Here is a 25,808-nt window from a genome sequence, read left to right on the forward strand (position 1 = left end):
TCAGTCACAGGGGAAACAACTGAGATTAGGGGTTGAGCACAAGAATATCCAGATGCCCTTCATGCCTCAGATCTTAGCTGTGAAGGGGAGAAAAGCACTGGATTCCAAGGAAGAAGGACTAGGGCCTGGCACTGTGTCAGAGGCTTGACCGCCACCAGCCCCCCACCTTGGCACCTGTGACAGAGCCTGTCCGTGGCTGGGCTCTTGAAAGATGCAGATCTCAAAAGGAGCACATTCATACAGGTCTCACTCCCCAAACCCTTTGGCCCGAGTTCTTTATTCTCACTTCCCAGTGGCTCTCCTCCAGAGCTAGAGCTTATACTGTGAATGGTATGGCAGGTTTGCTTCTCAACAGAAATGGACATTTCTAGATATTTCATTGGAAGTTCTTTTCAGAGTTGTTAAGTAACCCCATCATCCTATAAAGAATTTCTGAACAGTCTCAAGCTGATAGCCGGGAAATGCCTTCAGCAGCAGCAACAGAAGCTATGAATTAAGCAAAGAATAAGACAGTATTGCTGAAGAGCTAGAGCTTAGAGCAGCACTGCAAAATAGGTACATATTGGGAGCCATATAATGTATGTTTCTTAATATTATTTCATTTTTGAGAGAGGAGGGGCAGAGAAAGGGGGAGACAGAGAATCTGAAGCAGGCTCTGCACCAACAGCACAGAGGATCACTCAGGGCTCAAACCCTTGAGCCAAGAGATCCTGACCTGAGCTGAAGTTGGATGTTTAACCAGCCAAGCCACCCAGGCACCCCTATAATGTATCTTTTTTGAAGTAAAAAGAAGTAGATGGAATTAATTTTAATAACATTTCATCTTATTTTCAAGATATTTTATTTAACCCAGTGTATCAAAAATATTTCAACATGTAATCAGTACAAAAAATTATCAACTCTCTGTCCTCATGCAGTTTACCCATTGGGCTTGGCCTCACTCAGGCTCAGTCCCAGAAGTAGTATTTCCATCTTATAGATGCTGTCAGGCTCATCCGTTTTTATGACCTGATGTATTCAACAGAACCCAAGTCATAATGGGCAGTTTCAGATGTCCCTCTTGGTGTAACTTGGTCAAATGTTCTGTCTCTACCAGAGCCTAGTAACATGCCATAAACTGCTTCTCAAAATGTGCGTAATCCACAGTCACTGATAACGTGGCCCTGCTGTGGCATCCCAGAGGCCTATTTTGGGATTCTCCCACTGGGCTTGCCATAAGCTCCATGCTATTACATCTTTCCTCTTCCCACTGCTGACATTTCCAACACCTCCAGCTTCCAGGCTACCATGCCTGGACCTTTTTCAGAGCATTTTCCTGTCATGGGACCCCACCCCCCATAGCTGGCAGCTTTACACGTCACCCAGAATAATATGTTGCCTCTAACCCAAAGACGGTTGCCAGGCACTGTGCTCTCTTCACCATGGCAAGAGATACAATATGCAACAATTTATCTTATTCTTTACTTTTGCTTCCTTTTACTGACCACTGAACCGCTTAAAAAGTTCACTAAAGTGGCAGGTCCTTAGGTCTTCATAGGTTTTATACGCTGTACTTGGAAGTGCATGTGACTTAACCATGGCCTCCAGCTTAGGGACACCTCTTACTCATCCTGCCTAATCAGCACCAGGTCATCGATGTAATGGATTGGTGTGACATTCTGTGGGATGTCCACATGGTCCTGACCTCTTAGGATTAAGACAGCGGGAAAGGCAGTTCACACAACCCTGAGGCAAAACTGTAAATGAATATTGTTGCCCATCCCATGTGAATAGGAACTGTTTCTGATCTTTTCTAATTGGAATGGAAAAGAACACATTGACCAAGTGACTGCAAACCACATACCTATGGCTTTATTAATCTGCTCTAGCTATGATTCCATGTCTGACACACAGCAGGGCTCCTACTTGGTTATACCTGAGGCAATCTGTCTAGTCTTGCTCCAAGATCCAGCCGATTCATGCAGAGGTCAGATGGGCAAATTAAATGGAGAAATGGTAAGGGACCACGACCCCTTCATCCTTTAAATTGTTAATGGTGGCATTAACTTCTGTCACATCCCCTGGTATGAGGTGAGTTTTTTTATTTTCTATCTTGGGCAAGGCAAAGGAGCAGGGAAATGGCAATTTCAGAAATTTGTACTTGGCCTTCTCTACTGCGATTTCTCCCACCCAGTAAGCCAGTGACCTGAGGTGGGGATCCCTTCAGGCCAGAGCATGTAAGTTCTAACTAAGCAGTCAGGTACAAGGGCCTTCTGGGCAGCTTTGTGGACCCAGCAAGCCAGACCTTAGCCACAACTCCACTTTCTACCTGACCTCCACAGGCCTCCTTCTAAAAAAGGGCCCACGATGACACTTTGAGTCTCCAGATGTTAATGTCAACTAAACCTCTGTGTCTGCTAGTCCCCTTTCTTTTGTGAACAGTCGCCCAAATACATTTCCCACCTTTGGGGAAAAACTTCAGGAACCATCACTATACATACTTGTTGCTGTTTTGCGGAGTCCTTCTTACTAGACACTGGCCTCCTCTTCAGTCAGTGGGTCCCATATCTGCAAATTGGTTCAGGTCTGGGGACTGAGCAAGAGACCAAGAATTTCCCTTGCACCTGCCTCCTGCACCTCCATTCCTGTCTGCTTTTTAAATTGCAGGTATTGGGGCGCCTGGGTGGCTCAGTTGAGCGGCTGACTTCGGCTCGGGTCATGATCTCATGGTCCGTGAGTTCGAGCCCCGCGTCGGGCTCTGTGCTGACAGCTCAGAGCCTGGAGCCTGTTTCAGATTCTGTGTCTCCCTCTCTCTGACCCTCCCCCATTCATACTCTCTCTCTGTCTCAAAAATAAACGTTAAAAAAAAATTTTTTTTTAAATATTTAAATTGCAGGTATTAAGCAGAGCCTTATTGGCTGCCTGGTTTGCCCCTAGGGACATCATGCTCTGTTAGCTTTCTCCGCAACTTTCTATGGGTTGAGCCCCCTTTCCTGCCCCTCTGTCATTACTGGCCTTACACAATGTATCCATTCCAGCACACCCACTTTTGCCAGCTTCTTTAATTTCTTCTTTACCATCTGCCAGGAAAACTCGGATATTTCCATTTCACTGAGTGTTGGCCACTGCTTTTTCCAGGCTTCTAAGAGCCACCCCAGCAGAATCTTCCCCATCCTCTAATGGCCCATCTAGGGTATTAAATCTGTGTCTCAATAGAGTGCCCCCAAATCCCTGAATGCTTGCTTTTCCAGTCTCACACCCAGCCCCCTTAAGCATTCCCAAAATGCAATCCCAGGAGCATTCCCCTGGCTCCTGCCAGTGTCCATGATAGTTACCATTCTTTCATGTAGCGTCTCTTTCCTCCATTATCAGGCCCAGTGTGTCCCCAGCTGGATTAGTCTGGAATTCAACCCTAATTACTGTCCTAGGCTACCAGGAGAGGAAGTGGGGGCAGCACCTGAGAGGGTACCTGTTGCCCAGCAAGGGTGAGGCCTCTGTGGCATCTTTCAGCACAGCAGAGATGGGAGCTCTTAAGGAGGAGGGATGGCCATCTCTGCAAGCATCAAGGGTCAGGAAGGCTGCAGCACCAACATCTTCAGGGGCATCCATCCTGATGTCTTTAGCTCATGTTTCAGGGTTCCAGTTTTTCCCCACCAGGGCCTGACCTTCACATAACTACCTTGGCTGAGCAATCAGACTTATCTGTGCAACTCTTATCTCCAGCCTGCCTCTCAGCTATATCTGTTCTCCACTGCCAGAGATAAGGGCTTCTTTGTAAGCTACCGTGGAGGCCTGCCGGCTCTCACACCTCCCTGTTAACTGCTTGTCAGTGGCCCATAGTCCCTCTTCATCCCTCTGCAGAACATCAGCATGAGTTCACAGTAACCAGCCAACTTTTTGAGAGCATTGTTCCCAACCCCCTTATTTTTCGAATGCCTGGATTATCACACCTACCTCAACATTCTTCTCCTCCAGGAAACTGGAAAATTCCCAATGAAATATTCCCAGTGAAATATTTGAGCTGCTACCTTGCTTTAGGGACTATCTGGGGCCCCCATCAACCAGGACAGCATCCTCCTCCCCATCCGCTGTGACAGTCCCAGATCCCCATCTTGCCACTGTTTCCTCAGACCGCTTATGTTAGTTCTGGTCCTTCCACTAAGACAGGACTCTGCATGCAAAAGACTTACAGAGTGAACAGGTATGAGAGTAGGTGAGCAGGACACTGGTCAGGGAGCGGGGTGGGGTGGGGGTGGTGAGAGGGACATCAGTGATGTAGGTTTGACCCCTGTGAACAAGAGACAAGAGGATGGAAGGTGGGGTGGAAGAGTCTTGGGCTGCAGTTCAGATCTAAAAATAGCAAGGCCAGTGGGGAGCCCTGTGTGCCAAAACTGCCCACCAGGGAAATCTTGTATCTCCCTAGAAGAAACCCACCTTAGTCACTGGCTGACAGCAGCCTGTGGGCCTCAGCGTAAAAACTGTGATGGCTATCGGAGCACAGTCGCGGGGGCTAGTCTGAAATCTGAGAGGTGCATTTTCATGGCCACCACCCAAGGTCCAGGTACTTCTCTTTTGGATCTCTAGACCCAAAGGAACAAAGGTGTCAGCATTTTCTACCTGAGGGCAGTATATACTGAAGCTTCTGGCTCTGTCACATAGTAGCTTTTTTGGCCTAACTTCTCTGAGCCTTATTTTCCTCACCTATAAAATGGGGATGAAAGCTGTGTACCTGGATAAAAGTACCCAGGACAAATGGATTCTCAACATAGCATTGATTGAATCAGATTTACTCAAATATGTAATAAACACCTAGTACAGCCTGGGCATGGGCACTCTTTCAGTCTCAAGAAGTCTCTGGATGAGTAAGATACAGCACAGGCCCAAAGAGCTCACAACCAAAAGAGACAGACCATCTGTGCTGTGCAGAATAAAGCCCCCCATGCCCGAAGACGTGTGCATCCAAATCCCCAGGATTTGTGAACATGCTACGTGACATGGCAAAGGACAATTAAGGTTGCAGATGAAATTAAGGCTGCTCATCAGCTGACTTCAGGGTCATCTTGGATGGGTCCAGTGTCATCACAAGGGTGCTTATAAGTTGAAGGAGGAGGCAGAAGTGAGTGGCAGAGAGATGCAACATGAGAAACACGGCCAATCATTGCAGGCTTTGAAGATGGAAGGGGCCATGGGCCAAGGAATGTGGGCAGCCTTTGGAAGCTGGAGGAGGCAAGGAAACATTCTCCCCTGAAGCCTCCAGAAGGAATGCAGGCCTGCTGACACCTTGAGACCCATTTGGACTTCAGACCTTCAGAACTGTAAGATAATATATCTGTTTGTTTTGTTACAGAAATTAACCCATTTATTATAGGCTAGCTATGTTTCAAATGGTAGAGCTTCTACTGGCCTGCCAACTCCTTCAGTCTTCTGATGGCTGACTTTACTGTAACAGGAGAAGTGGTGTTGTAGGGCCGGGCACCACTGGCTACCATTTTCATGCAGGAACCACGAGGCCAGATCCCCACAGCTCACCTCTTCGTCTTGGTTTTGCCACAGAAGGAGAAAGTGTCCTTGGTATGCTGACTTATTTCTTATTTTCTTCACCATTTTCCTGAGGGAGACACCATAACAGGTCCCATATTTACCAATGATTCCAACCTTCTTGGTGCATTTAACCATGTTGCCACAAACTAGATCTGAGCCCAGAGAGCAATAAATCTGTTGTTTTAAACCACTAAATCTGTAGCAATGTGTTAGAACAGCAACAGGAAACTAATGCGGCATGACACAAATGCCCCACAGTGATGTGTGCAGCAACAGAAGTGTGTGCAGGGCACAGGAGCCCAGGACAGGGACACTGGATGCGGGATGGCCCAAGGAGAGGCAAGAGGGAGGCAGAGGGCTGAAGTGCCATGGGAGATGTGGGCTTCGGGGGCTGTACTTGCAGGGGGTTACTGCAAGACCCTGGGGGGCTGGGGGCACTCACACACATACATGCAAACACATCCTGACACACAGACAACAGACAAGGGCATGCATGTTCACCATGTACACTTGCACATGTACCCACCCTAGTGTCACAGGCACTTTATGTGCACACTGACACAAGCCCACCTGTCACCTAGAGTCCACCAGTGTTTGGCATCCTCTCTCAACATCCACATTTCCTAGGGGCAGCTGAGTTTAGCAGGTGGGGCTGGGGGTCCCTGCTGTGACCCTATCACTTGAGATGTCACCAGTGGGAGGCAGCTGGGAGTTATTTCTCTGCTGGGGCTTCAGTATGTGAGGTGCCACGGCAAGCCTGACCATGCACATGTTCCCCTCAAACCTCCTACTGTAGGATGGAGCCTACTATGAATGAGCCAGTCACCCCAAATCAGACCGTCCATCTTCCTGTGCATTTGTCTGTCCATGATTCATTCAGTCAACATGCTTTTATTAGTAGTTGCTATGTGCTGGTGCCCGTTCTGGCTACTTTGGACCCCAAGTAAAATAAGCCATTATCCGTACCTGCAAGGTATGATATCTAGCATAATCAGAGCTGTGACCTGGTGGGACAGCTAGGGTCCTGCAGAAAAATGGGAAGAGATCCTAGTCCAGCCCTGGGTGGGCATCCAGAGAAGACTTTCCAGCATGAAAAACTGATGTGACTGCAGTCATTTCAAAATAGAGTCAGGGAGGCCACTACGGAGAAACGGCCTTACCTGCCCTTGTTTGAACCGGGCAAAACAGCAGTTGTGTTAAGCGATTGTCCACAGAGTCAACAGGACAGCAGGCATCCTGGCCAAAAACTGTTGGTTGCGGACTTTCTGAAGACAGAGCAGTTAACTAAAGCGTACCAGGAATAGTTCTGTGTGTTAACAGAATAGTCAGTGCACACAGCAGTGCAGTCTGTTTGTACCAAGTCATGGAATTACCAGCCTTCCTCCTTCCCATAAAACCCCTTGCTTTCACCTAAAGGCAAGACGCTTCGCTGGTTACTGCCAGAATCTGTGCTCCCCAAACTGCAATTCTCTGATCCCAAATACACACTCGTTTGCCTCTTGTCGTGACTATTTTCAGGTTGACACCTGAATAAATGACATTTATGCTAAGTCTTAGGCCAGTAAGGAGATAGCTGGGCGAAGAAGGCTCCATGGTTTGGAGAGGTCAGATGACCTGCCCCGGTCAGACGATAGTGTCTGATGGAGGTGGGTTCAGACCCAGGCTTGAGCGACTGAGTCCTGGTCTCACCCTCCCCAGCCATCTTACTTCAACCAGGCCAATCTTGGGGCCAGAGAATGGACAGTACAGGGGACCTGAAACCTCTACCTCCCACCCAGCCAGGCCGGGCCACTTAGAAGGTCATTCAAGGCCAAGAGCACACTTCTATGACCTCACCCTCCTGGGGACTGGACCAGGACATAAAGTTTCCTCTGCTGGTGGAATGAGCTAAGGCCTCCAAGGAGAGGACAGAGGGGCCCACAGCCGACTCAGCACCCTTACACCCTCTCAGCACAAGCTGTCCACCCCACAGACCGCCTGAGAAGCATATATCTCTATCCGAAAGCAAGGGTTCCTGCCAAGAGGAGCACAGGCCTGGCCCAGCTTGCCCCCCACTGTCACACAGCTCAGCAAAGCAGGGCCTTCCAGGAAATGCAGGCCTGGCCAGAAGAAACAGAGTTCAGGGCTTAGAACAGGGATGCTCATGTGATCCTGATGAGAGCTGGTCCTGTCTGAGCCTATTTCCTCATCTGAAAGTGAGGTTGGGCTCGTTTCTCTTAAAGCTTCAGCAGCTGTGATGCTCTTTTTTGTGTCTGCTCTACAGTCTCTGGCCCCATTCCAACCTAAGGGTTGCACACCAGATGCCTCGTCCCTGCAGAGAGTCCCCGACTCTGGCCTCAGAGATCCACCTCCTCACTCCCCACAGGTCCCCCGAGGTTCGAGGTTCAGTGCAGCCCCAGCCAGAGGAATGTGAGCCATTCCCGGCATCTCCTCCCCTGTGGCCAGCCCAGAGAGGGGCTGGGGCCTCTGGGCCATTCTGACAGGAAATTAGCTGGGCCTGGCCTTCCCCACTACCAGCTGCTCTGCTGACCCTGACCCCATGTTTTCTGAAACCTGATACTGCAAATTTCAGAGCCTCTTCTCCATTCCCTAGGAGGCCTGGCTGAGCTCTGTGTCTAACCTCCAGCCTGCATGCGGGTTAGCCTTCCTGCCCTGGAAACTGCAGCCCTGCTATGACCCTAAGGAGGCCCTACTCTCTCTAGGAGAGTAGTATCCTCATGTCTGAGGCTCAAGGCAGAACCCATTGTGCAGAGTGGCTACAACATGGCTTGGAGGGAGGCAAGTGAGAGGGGATGTGGAAAGACCACTTAAGTGGCTGTTGTGGTCCAGGAAACAGTGACAGTGGTTTGGATTAGGAAGGGACAGCAAAGATGTAAAGAACTGTACAGAGTCCTAAGTTATCGAGGACGTAGGATGAAACAGGTGGTGGTCTGGTCATGGAGGCTGCATGGAGAGGTGTCTGAGGCCCCCTGGGTCCCTAAGTTGCACAACGGGATGCCTGGTGGTGCCTCTTGGGGGGCGGGGGGGAGGGGGCAGTGATTACCGGGGGCTGAGCAGGGCTGTGGGAGAAGAGAATTGACCCCAAGTTTGGCCTTGCACCATGGAGGCTGAGGTGACTTTCAGATGTCCTAGTGAGCATCTGTATACAGAGAGGAATGAGCTGAAGATGAACCCTAGGGAGGCAGAAAAATAGATGGTAACCCAAGCAGAGACACGGTGCCACCAGTGAGAGTTCAGAGAAGAGAGAGCCAGCCCGCGCCCAAGGCCAGGAATGCTGGCTGGCTGGTGACGGGTGGACCTGGAGGGAGCGGCAAGGAGCAGCCTGTGATGTAGGAAGAACCCAAGAATGCTGTGCCTGCAAGGATCGCAGAAGGGCGGTTCAAGAGTCCGCTGCTGGAAGCTGCTGGACGACTACGAAGAGGAAGACTGAAGTGTCCCTGGGTCACAGGCGACTTAAGGGCGCGCGTTCTAGGGGAGTGAGGTGCCCAGAAGGCAGGCTGCAGTGGGCAGGGAGGCCATGAGAGGTGAGCAGCAGAGAGGCAAGGGGACGAATTGCCCCGTGCACGGGCGGGAGCTGCGGCAGCGGATGGAGGGCTGTGGAGTCAAAGACAGGCTCTGGCTTGTTCGCTTTTAGGGCGAAGGAGATGCGAGCGTGTTTAAATGCAGCCGAGGACGGCCCTGTCACCGAGCGGGCTCATAATAGCCGCGAAAGCAGGGATGACCACCAGAAAGGTGGCTTGGAGCCAGCGCGGGGCTTGTGAGGCCCACTGCGCCCCAAGGCTGAGCTAGAACACCACGCGAGCGCTGTATCGGGCGCGCCGCTGTCCTCCTTGCCCCACGCTCCACGCTCCACGCCGCTGGCCGGAGGGGCAAGGACGCGCCGCTTACGCGCGTGCGCGCGCGCACACACACACACGCACACGCACACGCACGGACGCACGCGTACGACGGGAAGCTTGGGTAGCGCGGCGTGAAACTCTGCCCCAAAGCGGTCGTCTGTATTGGAGATGACGGTCTTAGTCACGCACTCTGTCCTCGTCGGAGAGCACGAATGTGAAGTATTCCTGAGAAGTCAGGTAGCGTCCAGCGCCAGCTTCCATTCTGAATGACGGCAAGCTACTCTTGCACTACGTTTTCCACTCACAGGTTTTCCGTGAAGCCTGCCGTTCGCCTCCGCCCGGAAGGCGCCGGAGCCAGAGCCGCTGCGGCCCCGCGGCCCCGCGCTAAGCCCCGCTCCGCGAGACACACGCCCGCGCCTGGGCTGCAGGGCGGAGCCTGATGGCCACGTCGCCGCAGTGATCCTCCCTGTGCGCGGCGCGTCTGAGCGGGCACCTCACCCGAGGCGGGCGCGGGAACACCGGTCGTGAGCGGGAAAGAGGGGTCGCCCGCCTCGCCTTTCCCGAGCTCTCAGCAGCTCCTGTCAGTCCCCCTCTGGCTTCATTTTCTCACCCCGTGTCTCGTGCTTTCCCTCCAGGCTGTCGGCCACTCCGCCCAGGTTGCCCGTGCTGCCTGTTGTCTGGAGCCGACAGCACTGGCCGGCCACCCCGGACCCGGTCTCTTCCCTGCCCCCTCCCTGGATGGCTGGGGCACGGTCCCGTATGGTCCTCGCAAGTCCGGCCTAAAACTCTTGCCGAGCCCCAGCTGTGCCTGCTGACGCCTCCACGAGCACCCGAGTGTGGGGCAGGTGCACCTCTTCTCCCTGCACTCCCTGTCGGCCTAGAAAGAAACTTTTTTTTTTCTCCTCAGAAAGAGAAACCCCGTCCTTAACGCTTGCCCTGGCCACGGGCTGAGTTGTCTTTGACGGAATGTTCCCTACTCAGCCACAGCTGACCCTGCCTTCAAAGTACACCCTAAACCGGACCTCTTGTCACCTTCGCTACTGCCGGCCTGGCCCGTCTCCCACCTGGGTTTGTGCAGGAGCCTCCTAAGGGGTCTGCCTGCTTTATAGCGCCCAGGGGGCACCCCTATAAATGTAAGCTCACGGCATCGTCTGGCCAGCATCCTCCAGTGCTGCTCCCTCTTCCTTGGACTGGAAGTCTCCACGTCCTTACAACGGCTTACAAAACCCGGGGTGATCCCTCACTCTGCTGCCCCTCCATCACATCTCCTGCCGTGGGCCGCTTGCTCACCTGCATCAGCCACCCACCACAGTTGTCCTGCACTCTTCCTAGGACACTCCTCCCCTGGACTTGGCAGAACTCACCCCTCACTTGCCTCCATTCTCCCCCAGAGATGCTCCTTGCACATCCCGTGCCTGACAGCACCCAGCCCTGGCCTTGCACCCTGCACCCCTCTCCTGCTCTGCTGTGTCAGCAGCATTACCCCCTGGCACACAGCTGCCTCCCTGGCTTCCTGAAGGCAGTAACTTCCTGTTTGCAGCCTGCCTGTCAGCACATAGAAGCATGGTGGAGGCACAGACATGCACGTAAATAAGCACTTGGTAAAAACTTGTGGGAGGAAGGAGCCAGAGTAGCTGAGAGAATGGCCACTGGGCCCGGAGGAGGAAGCCCAAGCCTAAAGGGAGGACAGACTGAGCAATCCACCAAAGATGAAGAGAAGAGCCACCCTTCCTGACCTGCCAGTTCCAATATGCATGGGGCCTGAATGTCGGTGAGGTCTACAAGGTTGCCTGTTTTATCCTTAACTGCCTCCCACCTCTTTTCTGATGATACGGGTTTCTCTTCCTTGCAACCAAAATAGCCTTGGCTCAAGCACTGCCCTTTCACCTACCTTCCACATCTCTACCCTACAGCTAGCCTCCCAACCATCTAGACATCTAATCATCTGTCTGCAAGTCAAACAGCCCACTGGGCCCTTCATGCCCAAGAGTGCCTACCTGCCCAGAGTCCATCCATCCACCCAATAGATAGAACCAACAACTGTCCCTCCACACATCAGCCCCTCAGAACACACATGGTAGCATGGGACCAGACCGTGAAGGGTCTCGAACACCAGGCTATGGCAATCTGACTCTGTTGATAAATAGTGGGGAACTATGGAAGAATTTTGAGCGTGATCAAATCTGCATTTTAGGAATATAACACTGGCAGCTATGAACAAGATGGATTAGAGGGGGGAATCTAAAGGCAAGAAGATCAGTTGTGGTAAGATTACAATATTGCAGATGATGAAACAGGGCAGAAGCAGAGTGGCTAAGGAAAGGAAGCTTTGAGGAGCAGCCGTGGGTGCAGCCTGCCCAGATGGGGAACCATCTAATAGGCCTTGGCTTGGCAACCCCCAGGTGAGCCCAGGCACTGTGCTTGCCCCAGCTCTCACTCAGCTGGGGCCTTGCCTCCTGCATGCTTGGCCCCCGAAGTTCAGGACAGGCAGTTCCTAGGGGCCTAGCCCAGGAGCAGTTCTTTCTGGGACCATCTACAGAGTACTCTATCCTATAGCTCAAGCCCCTGAGCAAGTGATATTTCCAGAGTACGCTGTCACCCACCAACTCCAGTGTCAGAGCTCAGCCCTGGCTGCAGAAAGCTGGGGCCTCTTCTCTGTTAATTTTCTCCAACTCCTCAGAGGCTGGGCTTTAGGCCCAGTGAAGTCACAGTTTGGGAGGCAGCCCTGGCTCCCTGCCGCCCACGGAGGCTATATTTGGAGCAAGACAACTCCCTACAGACATAGACATAGACCCACCCTACAGCACTGCCCCAACCAATTTTACCAAGTAGCCAAACAGTGTGGGTGTCACTCGCATTTTTACTTGTTTGCTTATTCATTCATTCGTTCACTCATTTATTCATTCCACCTGTGGTTACTGATCCCCTAATATGGTGTGACAGGCACAATGGATGTATGGTGGGCATGTACATGTGTGTGAGTATATATGGGTATCGTGTTGAAATAGGAATGGCAGAACATACTTTCAGTACTCTTTCTCAGGGTTCAACAGTGTCAGTGACTCAGGATCAGGTGTAAATGGCATCTGTGGGCACCTGCGTGCGTGTGCATGCAGGCACGTGCTCTGAGAGGCAGCTATGACTCAGCTGCACATGGCGTCTGTATGTACCTGTGCAGATAGGGCTGTGCATGGAGGCACGAGCTCTTGCCCCCAGGAGTGGGGGAAGTGGTTGAGACTGACTCAGCTGCATATGGTGACTGGATGCCCACAGCCCAGCTGTGACTTTACACCTTGCTCACTTGCCAAGCCAAACAAACAGCCAGTGTTGGGTGCAAATATTCTGCACAGAGTGTGCAGGGATGAAGTCCCAAGTCCGGAGCCTCTGGTAAGCAATCTGGGTCCAGCTGCATCTGTCCCTCCACTGGTGTAGGGCCCCCATCTTAACCTCTCTGGCCTGGCCTCCTGGAGGCTCAGAGACTATGCCGCACGTGGACTCCTCCATCACCCTCGCCCACCAGTCCCAGGTTTGTGCACGTTGAAACCAGGACCACAGGTACAGAGCTGCCAGCCATCCCGTCCATGTTTCCACCACACCTAAAACCCCTCCTGTTTCAGCCATGATTGCATCTTTCTCCATCTGCACCCAGTCGCAACCTTAGCAAGCACAACCCCGGAAGCATTTCCAGGCTCTGGAGCTCCAGACCCACTGCCTCAGCTATGGCCCTGCCTGGTCCCTCCCTGTCTTCTTCCTCTGTGCTCCTTGCCCTGTCTATCCCTGGCCGTCTCTCTCCTTATCTGGCCAACGGTCTATCTTTGTCTCTTTCTGAGGCCGACTGTCTGCAGCGGAGGCTTCACAGGACTGGAGGTGCTGACAGAGTGGGGGTGTGGGGCTGCCTCTCGGTGTCCCTTCTTGAGCCTTATCAGGAAAACTGAAGTTACTGCTCAGGGCTCAGACTGGAATTTCGCCCTGGATGACCTTGCTCCGTGTGCTGGGGCCTCCCCAGGGACAGCCAGGGTCAGACCAGTCAGGAAACAGGCCCCTGCTTGTTGGCTGCTCCCCCTCCCTCCTAACCCACTCTCATCCCAGCCGTGGCCCCCTGCCAAGCCTGTCCACAGAGGACACAGAGGGGAGAGGGCTGCCCCTTCCTAGGCTCTTACAGGAACAGGGCCCAGGCCGTGTGTGTGCCTGCGGCGTGGGGAGGGGTGAATCATGACCAAAATGCCTCAAGCTACCAGCAGGGCATTCCTTAGACCCCCAAAAGGAAACCTCTGGGCCTGAGGAAGAAGGGGGCTCCCCCACCTTCTCCCCTCAATGGGCTTCCAGGCAGTCTGCCCTGCAGGCAGGTGGTACATGCCCAATGGCTAGGAGAAGCTCTGGAGTCAGGACCCCTGGTTTTTGTCCCCCGTCCCTCTGCGCCTGCCATCTCCTTGGGCAACTGCCTAATGTCTGAGTCTCGTTTTCCCCATCTGTAAAGTAGGAAAAAAGCCCACTTTCTGGCTTTGGAAGACACAATGAGATTGCCCACGGTTGGCTCCGCTATGCTTAGCTTCCATGGGTTTCCTCAGTCCTTGGAGGGACTCGGCTGTGACCGCTGGCACTCCCTGCCACCCTGCTGAGACCGACCAAGTCGCGAGTGGGACACCTGGCGGGCGGGGTGGCCGGGAGCGCGACCGTGGCACACGCCTGCCACCTGGTGGCCCCCAGCGGAGTCGCCGAGGCCAGCGCCAAGGTCCCGGCTCAGCCTCAGTTGTGAGTGCCTGGGCAGGGGCTCATTTCCACAAAGGCGTGAACAGCTCACTGCCCCTGGGTCTGGGCCAATTCACGACCTGCCATGGAGGCGGTGGATGGTGGGGTGGGGAGTTGTCTCTTATGGGGCGGGTGTGTCCCTCCTTCAAGCCCAAAACCTAGGCTTGGAGGATTGCGCCACAACCCTGATCGATTGTCTCTGGACGGTGGGATTGTAGCGAGGTATTTTATTCTCTCTGCATACCTGCTTTGTCTCTATTTTCCACATTGGGTGTGTATTACTTTGTGAAATACTGCAAACGTTATTTTTAAAAAATCACACAAAGAGGGAGAGAGGGTCCTAATTGGCCTGTCCATCAGAGAATTCTGGAAGTTTTGACTTTCTAGTATCTTTCTTTTTTTTTTTTAATTTTTTTTTTCAACGTTTATTTATTTTTGGGACAGAGAGAGACAGAGCATGAACGGGGGAGGGGCAGAGAGAGAGGGAGACACAGAATCGGAAACAGGCTCTAGGCTCTGAGCCATCAGCCCAGAGCCTGACACGGGGCTCGAACTCACAGACTGCGAGATCGTGACCTGGCTGAAGTCGGATGCTTAACCGACTGCGCCACCCAGGCGCCCCTAGTATCTTTATTTTCATGAAGTCTCCCATGGTTCACTGGGAGAAATGGACACTAGGACTTGAGGCCCTGGGATTGATGATCCATCCTTCACATATGCTAGCATTAACTCTCTTAAGTGTATCCTCAGCCCCAGAACAGGGTTGGGGTAAATGCTCTAAAGAGAGCAGAAATTCTGTAGAAAAGAGTTGTTTGCAGGTCAGTCACTGTTGTCTCCTCTGAGCCCAGGGGACTACATCCAGGACATAATTGAGGACAAGGATGTCTTCCCAAAAGTAGTCATTAAAAAGCCAGCCTTTACTAAGGAGCTACTAGGTGCCATGTGCTGGCAATACAGCCATGAGGGGGGCATCCTGCCCTGAAGGGGCTTTGGGCTCATCTCTAAGAAAGAGCAGGAGTGCAGTGGGAAGCCTCACCCCACAGGCATTGAGACAGAATCAGCAAAAACATCAGAAGTAGTGTAAGGGGTAGCTCCTGGGTGAGGCCCTGGGAAGAGTGTGGAGAACAGCTCTGGCTTCCACAAGATCCCAGAGGGGAAAGCAGAGGCTGGGGGTCCTGGGGGCCCTGGGAGGTGGCAGTCCCAGGCCCTTTAGATCCACTTCCAAGCCTAGCTGCAGCCCTCCAGAGGGCTGGTACGTCTGGGAAGTGGGGGGTCTTCACGGACAGGAGCCCTTGCCTAGGACCTCAGCCTTTCAAACATCTGCCAAGCACCTGCCTTTGCAGGACACTTCAGAAGTGACACCTGACCATGGAAAATGCAGAGCACTCAAGATGTCCCCAGACTCTCCAGTAGCTCTGCATGATCACCTACCTCAGTCACCTGCGGAATTTTCTCAGAACTTGCCAGTTCTCCAGCAAAATCCCCATTATGTGTCCTGGCCCAGCCAAGATGGAAAGCCCCTCATCACATGACTTCGGAAACTGCACTAGGATGAAATAACGTCAGGCGGGACAGCGGGGGGTGGGGGTCAGGAGAACAGTACGTCTCTGTGATGTGAAGAAATCTGAGCAGGTCCTTATTCTCTCACCAGTTAAGGACAGATGAATATCATGTGCCTCCAGATATGACACCCTCAGAAGGACATATTACCTGTGCAGGACTCCCTCTGAGAATACAGAATCTAACTCAAAAGTGACACAGTAAGGTAGAACCATGAGTAGAACCCAGGTCTGTTGTCACTCTGAAATCCAGCCTCTTTCCAGTACTTTTGGAGGCCAAGCCCTGACTACTTGTAATCTCAGACCGAGGGCAGCCACTCTAGAAAGAACTCATCCATCCTGTCCCTTTAGCCGTCTTACAGCTAACTGCTGTGGGGAGTACGGGGCCTTGGGACACAGGGATGAAAGCTTCCGCTTCTACACACTTTTTTGGATTCCCTGTGTGTTCCTGGCAAACAAATATTTCAGACACAAATGGGAACAGAGAGCCCAGTTTGGCAGCACTGGACAGTGGTGCTGCTTCCTCTTCTCAAACAGGAGGAGAGGGCTGGGCCTGGCTTCTGAGGGTAGCAAAGCTACAGATGAGTGTGGAGGTGACAGCAGTCCCAGCACCCTCAAAACTAGCCTGTGGGTTCACAGTGCATCTTCCCAGGGAGCTGGCCCAGGATGGCCCATCAAGAGAGCAGAGCACCTGAGATCAGAGTGGGGAAAAACACACGAAGTGCAGTCCAGGGAGGCCTGCTCTCAAAGACCTAGTGTGGGTGGCCATTCCAAGCAGTGTCGGCCGAGGGGAAGAGGCAGGGTGACATGGGACAGGAAATGAGGGGTTCAGATGGGAAGGAAGGGTCAGCTGCTAGCCTCAGGGACTGCTAGACAAACTTGCCTCTCCCTACTCTTCACACCTTGCTGGCTCTCAGCCGGGCTCTGTGGACTGCTCTTGAGGAGGTGGACATAAACAGGGAGGGAGGCCTGCATTCCTGTGGGCAGATGACCCTAAGAAACAGTGTGCAGCATCTGAGTGGTGGGGATGGAAGAGGAATCTGAGGCTAGCCCTGGTTGGAACTCAGCGTCCACCACAGCTTAGCCTCTGCACAGGGCCAAAGACTCAGCAACCTCACGCCAACAGAAGCTGACCATAGGACAAGAGTGGTCAGGGCCCTCCCTCCATAGAAAGGTGAAGCCCGGACATGCAGTTTGGCCGGGCGATGGATGACAGAAGCACATTGAGATAAACATGATTGATGTACAAATGTAAAGAGGAGGCAGGGGGTGTAAAGAACTGCATCCTAGAAGAGAGGCATTCAGTGTGGATTTGACTCCTCCCCTTCCAGGTCCTTCTCTGCAAAGTGAGGGGTTTAGACCCACTGACCTCTGGGGACCAGCCAATTCTAGCGTTCTAGAGGCACTACAGTTACTATCTGTACAAGTTGATACATTTTACTTATATAACAGCTTCCCATTTCCAGCATCCCTTATGATGGTATTTTGCAATCAACAACCACCCCTACCTAGATCACTATAATTCTGGCTTGGAAATCCACACATTACCTTTGCCAGTTCTGGAAATTAATATAATTACACAGACCGTTCTCTGGTTTCTTTGTTCAACATGATGTCTGTGAGATTCATTCATGTTGTTGCATCTCTCAGTGATGTGTTCTAATTAAAATGTAATATCCTTTGACTATATCACAGTTCATCAATCTACTCCCTGCTTATGAGCATTTGGGTTGTTTCTCGTTTGGGGCCATCCTAAGCAAAGCTGCTGTGAACGAACCTCCTTGTAGGGTCTTGGTGGACAACGTGCCTCTTTTCTCCTGGGGCTGGAACTGCTGTGCACACATTGTCTTTAGCTTAGTAGATCTCACCAAACAGCTTCCCAAAGTTGAGACGTGACTTTTAACGGGTCTCAAAATGACTATACAAATAAGTTAATACAAGGGAAGAAAAAAGAGACCTATTCCTTAAACTATTCCCAAGACTGACCCTTTCAATAAATTTTGAGCACCTACTATGAACTGGTGAAAGCTGGGCAGTGCCTCTTCCTCACGTCCACATGGCCTCATGTTAACCTGATCCTCGCTCCATGAGGCAGCTGTGCTTTGCTGACACTCCTCTGAAGGTACAAGAGACTCTGCCAAGTGGAACAGGCACCAGTACAAGGTGTGACACCAGCTGGGCAGTAGATCTGAATGCTCATTTCTTAGCAGCCGCTGAATGGTTCTGATGGACCCTCCCTCTTGTGAAAAGAAAATCAAGGTTGTGACAATCTTCCTATTTCACACTTCAGCAACCTGCCTCACAAAAACTTTAAAACACATTCAAAGCAATTCCCTTTAGATCTGTGTTTAAAAATGCAAATTTGTAATTTCTGAAGCACAGCGCCCCCACATAGGCTGTGCCAAAGCTCCTGCCCTCCGCTCTCCGCCAGTTCACAGAGTAAGCGGCCTCTTTCCCTCCCATTTCTACCAAAGAGGTCAACTCCTGAGACTCCGTAAGGGGAAACCCTGACCCCTACTATTGTGTTCTGGACAACAGAATTTGCCTTTCCTGAGCAGGTTTTCTTAACCTTGACACTACAGACATCTCTGTCCAGATGACTCTTGGTTACAGGGAACTGTCCCATGAATTGTAAGATGTTCGGCAGCATCTCTGGCCTCTACCCACTAGATGCCAGTAGCACTCTCAGTTGTAACAACAAAAATGTGATCAGATATTGCCAAATGTCCCCTGGTGGGCAAAATCGTCCCCTGTTGAGAACCACTACAGTACAGAAAGATGTTTAAAAACACCAGCCAGTGTGCTGTCTCCCTCTAGAAGGGAAAGAGCATGGGTCACCTTAGTCCACCCTAGGTATTTTAATCTTGGCAACCATGTGAGACCAAAACAAAAAACCACACTGTTTGGTAAAACTGAAACAAAAACTAAAAGGCATAAAAAGAAAATTCGGGAAAGCAGAGTTAACAGGATTCAGAGGTAACAGCAACAATGAGGGAGAAATCATCATCGTAAATTCCCATCTGTGAATGCACACATCTGTCATGGTTTCCCACATGAGTGACTCAAGCACCAAACACAAAGCCATAGCTAACGTCATCACAGCACTGGTTTGGGGGTCCAAGCTCCAAACTGTGTTTGCAGGAAGCATCCCTAAACTCAAGTCCATCTCGTTATATGAAAATACACAAATGTACCCTACTGTTCTATTAAATCAGACAGTTTAAAATGCATGCTGTTCTGGTATTTTTATTTTCTTACTCAGTCCATTTTACTAGAAAAAAAACAAACATACAAAACATTTTTAATATATCTTAGAAAATTAGCAAAAAAATTAAAGTTCAGCATATTACATTGTACAACATTTAGGTAAGAATGTTTGAAAATTATAAATATTTGTTCCCTCTCAACATAGGACATCATAAAAATACATTCTTAAAACTTTTTTCATGTATAATTCCTATAAATGATCATATCCATATTTATCAAGGAAAAGGCCTAATCATGACAAACTTCCATATACTCCTGAAGTTTTCTGTACAGTAACTACAAAAGAAAAAGCAAGGGGTCTGGCAGCACGTTGACCCTTAAAACCTTTTTAAACATTAGGAAGAATTCAGTTAGTATCAAATTATCATTCCAAATGGGATTTACTGAGTTCATCTCTGTGCTGATTCCTAAGTATCTATCTTAGCCAAAGCCTCTTTAATAAGGTGTTTGCCTCCTTGAGCTTAGTGCCACTGAAGCCAGGAAGTAACTCAGCAGCACTGCATTCAGCAGAAACTTCTGCACAACTGCACCCATGGACTGCGCCCTCTTAGCGGAGGCAAGATCCACACGTTGCCAGGGACCGCTCTGTGGGAGCAGCTGGTCAAAAGTATCCATGGCAACCAGCATGCCAAGGCAAGCAGACTGGCCATGCACTCAAAGAAGGAAACATGCTGCCACAGGAAAGGAATGACCCCAGTCACTCAGGTTCTGATTATCCAGTAATCCTGACCCCACACCCCCATGCACCTCCACATCGGCAGCTGATGGCGGCCACAGCACGGCTTGCATGCTGCCTCAATCCCACAAGGACCTGAGAGAGCTAAAGGGAATTTTCAGAAGCTAAAGTTTTCAAAGAGTAAATAAAAAGCTTGATAGTGTTGACTTTTTTTTTTTTTTTCAGGTAAGCCCTTATTTTCAGGAAGATAAATAAGAAGGCTTCCTTAGTATATTGGCCTGATAGAAGGCACTGAAGAAAGAATGGTTAGAAGCAGCAAAGCCAGTTCCTTTGTCTTTAGCATCAAGCTTTCCAGCTACACCCGGAATCTGCACAATGGACAGGACTCCTGCCAGCTCATCGCTCGGGTCACTTGGTCACTCTGTGTTCTTCTTTCCTTTCCAGTTCTTCTCTCTCTCTTCCAGTTCTGCCTGGGTGAAAGCTGCGGGGCCCCAGTTAGTGATCAGGTGAGGGTTTTTTGAACCTAAGGAACAAACACACATTAAATATTCTTCACATTCTTCAATGAACATTACCATTTTTCCAGATAAAATAGTAACTTTCTATTTGATTTCTTCTCTGAGGAATATCCATAAATGTCACACCAGCCAAAACAACTAGAAGATGTATGCAAGGGAATCAACTGAGCCTTCTTATCTAGTACAGAGCAAGTTATTCAAGAGAAATGGGCCCTAAACAGTGTGATTTCTGTATATTTGGGCTCAAGAGGATTTTTAGCACAATTTAAACACACAAATAAAACAAGAATAAATTGGATAAATATCTTACTACTTCAAAGAGCGTGTTACCTGGCTCTATCAATCGAATTAATCCTTCATGCTGGGCCACTTTGTCCTTCCAGCTCTTGGTCTTACTAGTTGCCATCTCCAGCTTCTTCTTAACTCCCTGAAACAAAGGTAGATGTTAAACTATGCAAACACACAGGCAGTTTAAGACCAAATAAAAATGCTTGGGCACTTACTCTGTTCTTGTGGATTATCCCATGAAATCCAGCCACTCGAAGAGGCAAGAACTATTAATCACCCCCATTTTACAGATGTGGAAACCAGGATGCAGAGAGCTTGGGTAACGTGCCCAAGGTCACCCAAAGGACCTAATGACACAGCTACACATGAATGTGTAAGATCCTTGTGTACGCATTACGGCTCACCACCCTCGGCCCCAAATCCAGCCTCCTCTGTCCTGCACATGACACCAGGGTGACTCTCCTCACCAGCTGGCACGACTTCAGTTTTGTCAGTAAAGGGCACTGAAGGGTCACTGGAAGAAGGGGCTCTGCTCCCAGGTCCCACTGTGCTCTTCTCAGCAGCTCCTGTGACATGTGGGGCATCCACAGTGCTCACGCCAGTGGATTTTAGTGTCATTGCCCTGTGGGCTGCTTCCCCCAGTCCCCAGAGGACAGCTTCCCAGTCACGGCTTTTCTGCTGTCTGTGGGGCCAAGGCCATGCCCTCTCCAAGGTCTATATCACAGCAATGCGCAGAAGGGGCGAAGAGCAGATGTGTTCCCTTCCTGGGTGCTCTGCCTCAGTCTCAGAGGCAGGGGCTGCTTCATGTACGTGCCATTCCTGTATTCGTAGAGTCTTCTTTACTGCTTCGTAGGTAATCCCCTGTTATAGTTAATAATTGTTTATATTAAACTTTCCCTGTTCAAATTACTGTGTGCCTCTTGACTGGACTTTACCTGATACACCTCACCACCTGTAAAAACTACTTCTTACAGCTAAGCAAATACTGTTATTTCTAAATGTTTTTTTAAGTTTTGATTTTAATTCCAGTTAACAAACAATGTTACGTTAGTTTCAGGTGCTTAAATGTTTGTTTTTAAAATTTTACATGGGCGTTTGCAGGGATCAGTTGGATTACCTCATACTGCTCAAGCGCTTGTTTCCGCTCTAGCTCAAGTTGCTCCAGCTGTTCCATGGCTTCCTGAAGGGCCCGCTCTTTCAGGACACGCTGATTCTCCAGCTCCTGTTTCTCCGCTTCAGTTGTCTGAATGGCCTGCTGCTGCTCCAGGTGCCACTTTTCCAGTTCAGCCCTCTTGGAAGACTCTTCCTCCAGCAACCTGCAAGGTGGGGAGCTCAGGACCAAACCTGCCCAGGCTTCCATGCCCGACCCAGCAGATGACGGAGCCACCGAGAGCAGCAGACAAGACCTGATGTCATCTAATCCACCTCCCTCATTTTGCAAGTTGGAAACTAGGGGCCACAGAGGCCCTTATTCACAGCGCTGGCAAGGTGCCCCACGTGTCCTGCCCTGCTCCTCTCTGTTTCACCCTTTTTTGAAAAAATAAAATAAAATAAAATGACATTTATGAAAGGTTTAATGTGCCACAACTGGGCCAAGAGCTAAGTGTATTTTCCCAATCAATCCTCACAGTAAACTTAAGTGCTATCAACATTCACACTTCAACGATGAAGAAAGTGAGACACAAAAGTTTAATGACCTGTACCACATCATTTGACTGGCAGGTGATAGGGCCAAGTTTTGAAATTTGCCTGATTGCTACAACATTAAAATATTTCTCATCTGGGGGTGCCTGGGTGGCTCAGTCGGTTGAGCGTCTGACTTCGGCTCAGGTCATGATCTCACGGTACGTGGGTTCGAGCCCTGTGTCGGGCTCTGTGCTGACCACTTGCTCAGAGCCCGGAGGCTGCTTCAGATTCTGTGTCTGCTTCTCTCGGCCCCTCCCCTGCTCGCGCTCTGTCTCACTCTGTCTCTTCAAAAATAAATAAATGAAAAAAAAAATTAAAATTAAAAACATTTCTCATCTAGTACAAACATACTACCAAGGAAAAAGGTAACAAACTAATGATAATGAAAATGAGGGGGAAAGGAGCCAACAAAAGGCAGAATAAAACAGATACCACTTACTGAACAATTACTACATGTCAGATACCTGACTTCATTATTGCTAACCCCCCATCAATTCTGCAAGGTATTTATCATCCCTCCAGATGAAGCAATAAAAATTCAGGGTATTTAAAAGTATGTCGCACAGGTAGTGGTGAATTTTTTTTTTTTTTTAATATTTATTTATTGTTGAGAGACAGAGAGACAGAGCATGAGCAGGGGAGAGGCAGAGAGAGAGGAGACACAGAATCTGAAGCAGACTCCAGGCTCCCAGCTGACAGCACAGAGCCCGATGCAGGGCTCAAACCCATGAACCACGAAAGCATGACCTGAGCCGAAGTCGGACACTTAACCAAATGAGCCACCCAGGCACCCCGGTAGTAGTGAATTTTAACCAAGGTTTGTGTGACTCTAAAATGTTATCTTGAATAACAGGCTACCTATCTAAGAATATCCAGCTACACAGGCATTTAAATAAAACTAACATACAGCCCAAACCTATACCCAAAGTATAGACAATGTACTTAGATGCCAGCCCAGGACAGGACACATCTCTAGTGGCTTGACCATCAGTATGCTCTTCTAAAACCAATGACTGAAGCCATAAAGTAACAGAATAGACACCCCTTATATCACCACTCCCAACTCCTCCACCCCTGGCCCCCACCACTGAAGAATTCCCTCTACAACATCCTGCAACATGGTTATCCTACTGTGCTCAAATACTCTGTGGGATGGGCCACTCACTGCTTCAGGAATCAGGCGAGTTCACAGTGGGTTCACAAACAGGCACCCTCAATCCTTCGAAAGTTCCACCTCAACTAGGAAGAGCTTTCCCACCCACTATCCCTAGTTCTACACAGGACCATCCACTCCCTCCTTAGATGTCTCCTGGAGTGTGATACCCACAACTGAACACAACACTGCAAATGTGGTCTGGCCAGTGTTTTTTCACTCACTCAGTGTGTGTACATTGTGCACCTTTGTGTGCTTTTCTAGACACTGGGGATACAACAGTGAACAAGACTGGAAAGGCCTGTTTCTTCATCCTAGGGGTGAGAGTATGAACGGGGAATGGACATTTGCAGGTGTTCAGGCTGCCCAGTCGGAATCCCCTCCATGTGTCCAAGGAATCTGCCACAGGAGGCATCTTGATGGGAAGTAGGGCCCACCTCCCACTACATAAGCCACAGGCCCAACCCCTGCCCTCCTGCCCTGTGGCAGCCAGGGCACAGTGGAAGCCCGAGCTGGGCTTGGCTAAGCAGATGCCCTTCCTGGAGCTCCGACCCTGAAGCAACTGATGCAAAGCAGAGATAGTGGAGAATTTATCTTGCCGGTGGCAGCAACAGCCCGTGTTGCATGACAGCAGAAGCAATGGTGACTCCCAACACACAGTGCCAATGCTGACATCAGCGGCATCCTGGGTGGACTCTCCCCTTGGCCTGGTTTGGGCTGTGGTTTGGGCTGCTCAGCTTCCCTTGGTCCATGCCTGTGTTCACGCCTGGCCACCTGCCTTTCTTTGGAATTGGTGAACTATTCAAGAAGCTTTCAATTAACTATTTTATTGCTCTAGGAAACCCCAGTTCGTTTCTGTGGTTTCCAAATAAGACCCCTGAACAAAGACTAACTACTCTGTCCCTCCGTTTCCTCATTTATAAAAAAGGGATAGAAACTATATCCACCATCAAAGGTTTGTGGATGCATCAGTTGTGATAGTGCATGTAAGGTACCTAGAACTGTGCGGACCACATCTAGGTGCTGGATAAATATCAGCTTGTGTTATTATAGTAGTACTGATACCTCATTTGCTCCGAATACCTCGTATTCACTAACACTACCTGAGAGTGTATGGGGTTTTTGGCAATCGTATCCCAGGAAAGTAATACCATGAATCTTCTCAAAGTCTCCTGGATCCAAGACTCCTGTTGTTACTTTAAAGCTATCTCCTGGGGCACCTGGGTGGCTCAGTTGGTTAAGCATCCGACTTCGGCTCAGGTCATTATCTCCCAGTTCATGAGTTCGAGCCCTGCGTTGAGCTCTGTGCTGACAGCTCAGAGCCTGGAGCCTGCTTTGGATTCTGTGTCTCCCTCTCTCTCTGCCCTTCCCCTGCTCACACTCTGTCTCGCTCCCAAAAATAAAATAAACATTAAAAAAATTTTTTTTCAACTATCTCCTTGGTCTAAAACCATCAGTCCAGCCTGTCAATAGATCTTTTTGAATGCTTTTGACATTCTATACATTATACATCTTCCTCATCTGCAAAGTAAATAAAGGAACAGAAACCAACACACTGAGTAACTACCAAATACCAGACATTACACTAAATACTGTGCATGCAGTTCCTCCTCTAATCTTCACAACAACCCTGCAAGGTAGGCAACTATCCATAATTCTATAGATAAGGAACTGAAGGCTCAAAGTGGTGAAGTGACTTTTCAAAAATTACAGCTAGAAAGTACCAGAACTAAGAATCAAACTCAGACCTCACTCCACAGCTTGGTCCCTAATTGCTTTCAAATATATGAAAAAGTAGTATCACATAGAAGAGTAGCCTCTATTAGTAGAACTTGGATTCATTCATTCATTCATTCATTCATTCAAAAAATATCCCTTGATCTCTCACTATGTGCCAGGCACTGCATTAGTTGCTGGGAATACAGACATAACTTAACAGATCTAAAAATGTAGTGGGTAAAAGTTATAATGGGACAGATTATGGCTAAGCCTCAAGAACTTTCCAATAATTGAGTTGTCCAAATATTAAACAGTTTTCTTCCGAGGTCCCATTTAGAAGACTCTAGACAACCTTCAATATTACACATCAAAATAACAACAACAGCTACAATTTAATTAAAATATATATATACGGGGTGCCTGGATGGCTCAGTGTAGTTAAGCGTCTAACTCTTGATCTCAGCTCAGGTCATGTTATCACAGTTTGTGGGATAGAGCCCCACATCAGGCTCTGCACAGACAGCACAGAGCCTGCTTGGGATTCTCTCTCTTCCTCTCTCTCTCTGCCTGTCTCTCAAAATAAATAATAAACTTAAAAAAAAAATCATGTGCCCTAGATGGCTTAAGTCAAAGTTCTTGTATTTAAACAATTTACTACAAAACATATCTCTGAGGAAACTTCAAACACTGACAGAGAAATGACTATCTTCTAGAAGAACAATGAGATACCAAATATTCTGAGAATGACTTGCTATTGCTTAAAGAAAGGTCAGGAAAGTTAACTAAAAAGCCCTCTACAAACACCCTCAACCTAAGATTATGATTCAGTTCAGC

At 49.6% G+C, this 25,808-nt stretch overlaps 1 protein-coding gene and 1 pseudogene across 2 annotated transcripts in view; both read right to left on the bottom strand.

The window, feature by feature from the left end:
• Positions 1-4,223: 4,223 nt before the first annotated feature.
• LOC147576665 (large ribosomal subunit protein eL43 pseudogene) lies at positions 4,224-8,547 on the bottom strand (annotated as a pseudogene).
• Positions 8,548-18,897: 10,350 nt separating this feature from the next.
• The window catches only part of SWAP70 (switching B cell complex subunit SWAP70), a 78,501-nt gene continuing 71,590 nt past the window's right edge, over positions 18,898-25,808 (bottom strand). For both annotated transcript variants that reach the window (XM_025928348.2, XM_086678008.1), the window contains 3 exons: positions 21,534-21,732; positions 20,459-20,555; positions 18,898-20,133 (listed from right to left, as the gene is read on the bottom strand). In XM_025928348.2, the coding sequence (XP_025784133.1) occupies positions 20,027-20,133; positions 20,459-20,555; positions 21,534-21,732 (403 nt within the window). In that variant the 3' untranslated portion in view covers positions 18,898-20,026. The remainder of the gene's footprint in view (positions 20,134-20,458; positions 20,556-21,533; positions 21,733-25,808) is intronic.

This window comes from Puma concolor, chromosome D1 (genome assembly GCF_028749965.1).
Source record: "Puma concolor isolate L17-30 chromosome D1, mPumCon1.1.hap2, whole genome shotgun sequence".
Classification (NCBI taxonomy): domain Eukaryota; kingdom Metazoa; phylum Chordata; class Mammalia; order Carnivora; family Felidae; genus Puma; species Puma concolor.